The 2,320-nt window shown below is 40.3% G+C and overlaps 1 protein-coding gene across 1 annotated transcript; it reads left to right on the forward strand.

The window, feature by feature from the left end:
- Positions 1–583: 583 nt before the first annotated feature.
- LOC138901526 (uncharacterized) lies at positions 584–2,035 on the forward strand. Its single transcript, XM_070189298.1, has 4 exons — positions 584–746; positions 1,056–1,306; positions 1,494–1,591; positions 1,906–2,035. Exons 1-4 carry the CDS (start codon positions 584–586, stop codon positions 2,033–2,035), a joined length of 642 nt encoding a protein of 213 aa, XP_070045399.1.
- Positions 2,036–2,320: the final 285 nt, after the last annotated feature.

A 2,320-nucleotide genomic window follows, 5' to 3' on the forward strand; every position in this document is an offset into this window, starting at 1 on the left:
CATCATTATTTATATGGGGTCCATGTGGACATATTCACGGACGATAAAAGCCTTCAAAGTATTTTTAAGCAGAAAGGATTGAATCTGAAGCTGAGAAGATGGCTTGAGTTACTCAAGGACTACGACATTGATAATCTATATCATCCGGGAAAGGCCAATGTTGTGTCAGATGCTCTTAGCCGGAAATCCATGGGTAGTTTGGCTCACTTGGAGGCATATCAAAGGCCATTGTTTAAGAAAGTTAATCGATTGGCTAGTTTGGGAGTTCGTCGTGCGGACTCTTAAAGGAGTGGTAATTGTGCAAAATAGGGCGGAATCATCGTTTGTTGTAGAAGTAAAAGAGAAGCAATACAACAATCCATTGTTGGTGCAATTCAAAGAGGGGATTCATAAACATAAGACTATGACCTTTTCTCTTGGCATGGATTATCGTACACTAAGTTACCAAGGGCACCTGTGTGTTCCAAATGTGGATGGTCTCCAGGAAAGAATTATGACTGAAGCTCACACTTCTAGGTATTTCGTGCACCCAGGTTCTACAAAAATATATCATGATCTTAAGGAAGTCCATTGGTGGAATAATATGAAGAGGAATGTGACGGACTTTGTGGCAAGATGTCTGAATTGTCAGCAAGTGAAGGCCGAACACAAAAGGCATGGTGGGTTGGCACAGAACATAGAAATTCCAATGTGGAAGTGGGAAATGATTAATATGTACTTTGTCGTAGGATTAACTCGTACTCCTCGTAAGTTTGACTCGTTTTGGATGATTGTGTATAGACTCACGAAGTCAACACACTTTTTTCCGGTTAAGTCTACCGACACAACGGAGCAGTATGCTCAGTTGTATATCAAAGAAATAGTCAGGTTGTATGGCACCCTAGTTTCCATCATTTCTGATCGGGGGGCACAATTCACTGCTAATGTTTGAAAGAAATTTCACGAAGGCTTGGGTACTCAGGTGAATCTTAGTACAGCCTTTCACCGGCAGACTGATGGGTAGGGAGAGCGGACTATTCATACGCTTGAGTATATGTTGCATGCTTGTGTTCTAGACTTCAAAGGTAGTTGGGATGATCATTTACCACTCGTAGAATTTTCCTACAACAACAGTTATCATGCTAGCATTGAAATGGCACCGCTCGAGGCTTTATATGGAAGGATATGTAGATCTCCCATTGGGTGGTTCGAAATTGGGGAAGCAGAGTTGATAGGGCCAGACCTCGTACATCATGCTATGGAAAAAGTGAAAATGATTAAGGAGCGGTTGAAGACTGCTCAGAGTCGTCAGAAGTCCTATTCGGATGTTCGTCATAGGGATTTGGGGTTCACCCATGAAGGGTGTAATGCGATTTAGTAAGAAAGGAAAATTGAGTTCGAGGTATGTCGGACCGTACAGAATTATACAGAGGATCGGTGAGGTGGCGTACAAGCTTGAACTACCACCTGAGATGTCATTAGTACACCCGGTGTTTCATTTGTCTATGTTGAAGAAAGTAGTTGGAGACCCGACATTCATTGTTCCGGTTGAGACTATTGAGGTTAATGAAGGATTGACTCATGAAGAGATTCCAGTTTCTATTATTGATCGGCAAGTCCGAAAGTTTAGAAATAAGGAAATTGCCTACGTGAAAGTTCTATGGCAAAACCAACGGGTTGAAGAGGCTACTTGGGAGGCCGGGGAAGATATGAAGAAAAAGTAGCCTTATTTGTTTGAATAGCTATGTAATCATTCTATGAAATTGTTCCCTATGAAATACGTATCATTTGTACAACTTATGTTAAAGGTGTTCCTTTTTGTTATTATGCTACTCGTGAGGCATCGGTTGGCATTGTTTTAATGTTATGTTGTGTCGTTGGTTCATGAATATGTTGTTAGGACTGGTTTTGGTAATTCTCTGGCAGGTGGTTAGGCCCAATTGCAGAGGACACTCTTCCGAAATATCTGAACAATTTGGGAGTTAGCCAAATTTTGGGCCTTAAGGAAGTTGAAATGTTGGAAGAATATCCAAGCTCTATACGAAGTCAAGAATAATTAAAGATGATGGTTAAGGTGAAAGGAGGATAAATAATGACTTGTAAAACATTTGAGGATGTAACGCCCCGTAAATATTTTCTAATGATTTAAGATTTTAAAGTGCACCAACGGTATTTGGGAATAATGTATTTGAGTATTAAAGGAGACCTATGGGATAGAGCCACATTATGTTGAATTGATAATGTATGTTTAAGGTGTGTTGGAACATACTAAGGAGTTTTGGGAATGACAAGAACTTGTGTGGAACAAGTAGGATACATTAAGTGGAAAGGATGTTTCAAT

Source organism: Nicotiana tomentosiformis, chromosome 11, assembly GCF_000390325.3.
Source record: "Nicotiana tomentosiformis chromosome 11, ASM39032v3, whole genome shotgun sequence".
In the NCBI taxonomy this organism is placed as follows: Eukaryota; Viridiplantae; Streptophyta; class Magnoliopsida; order Solanales; family Solanaceae; genus Nicotiana; species Nicotiana tomentosiformis.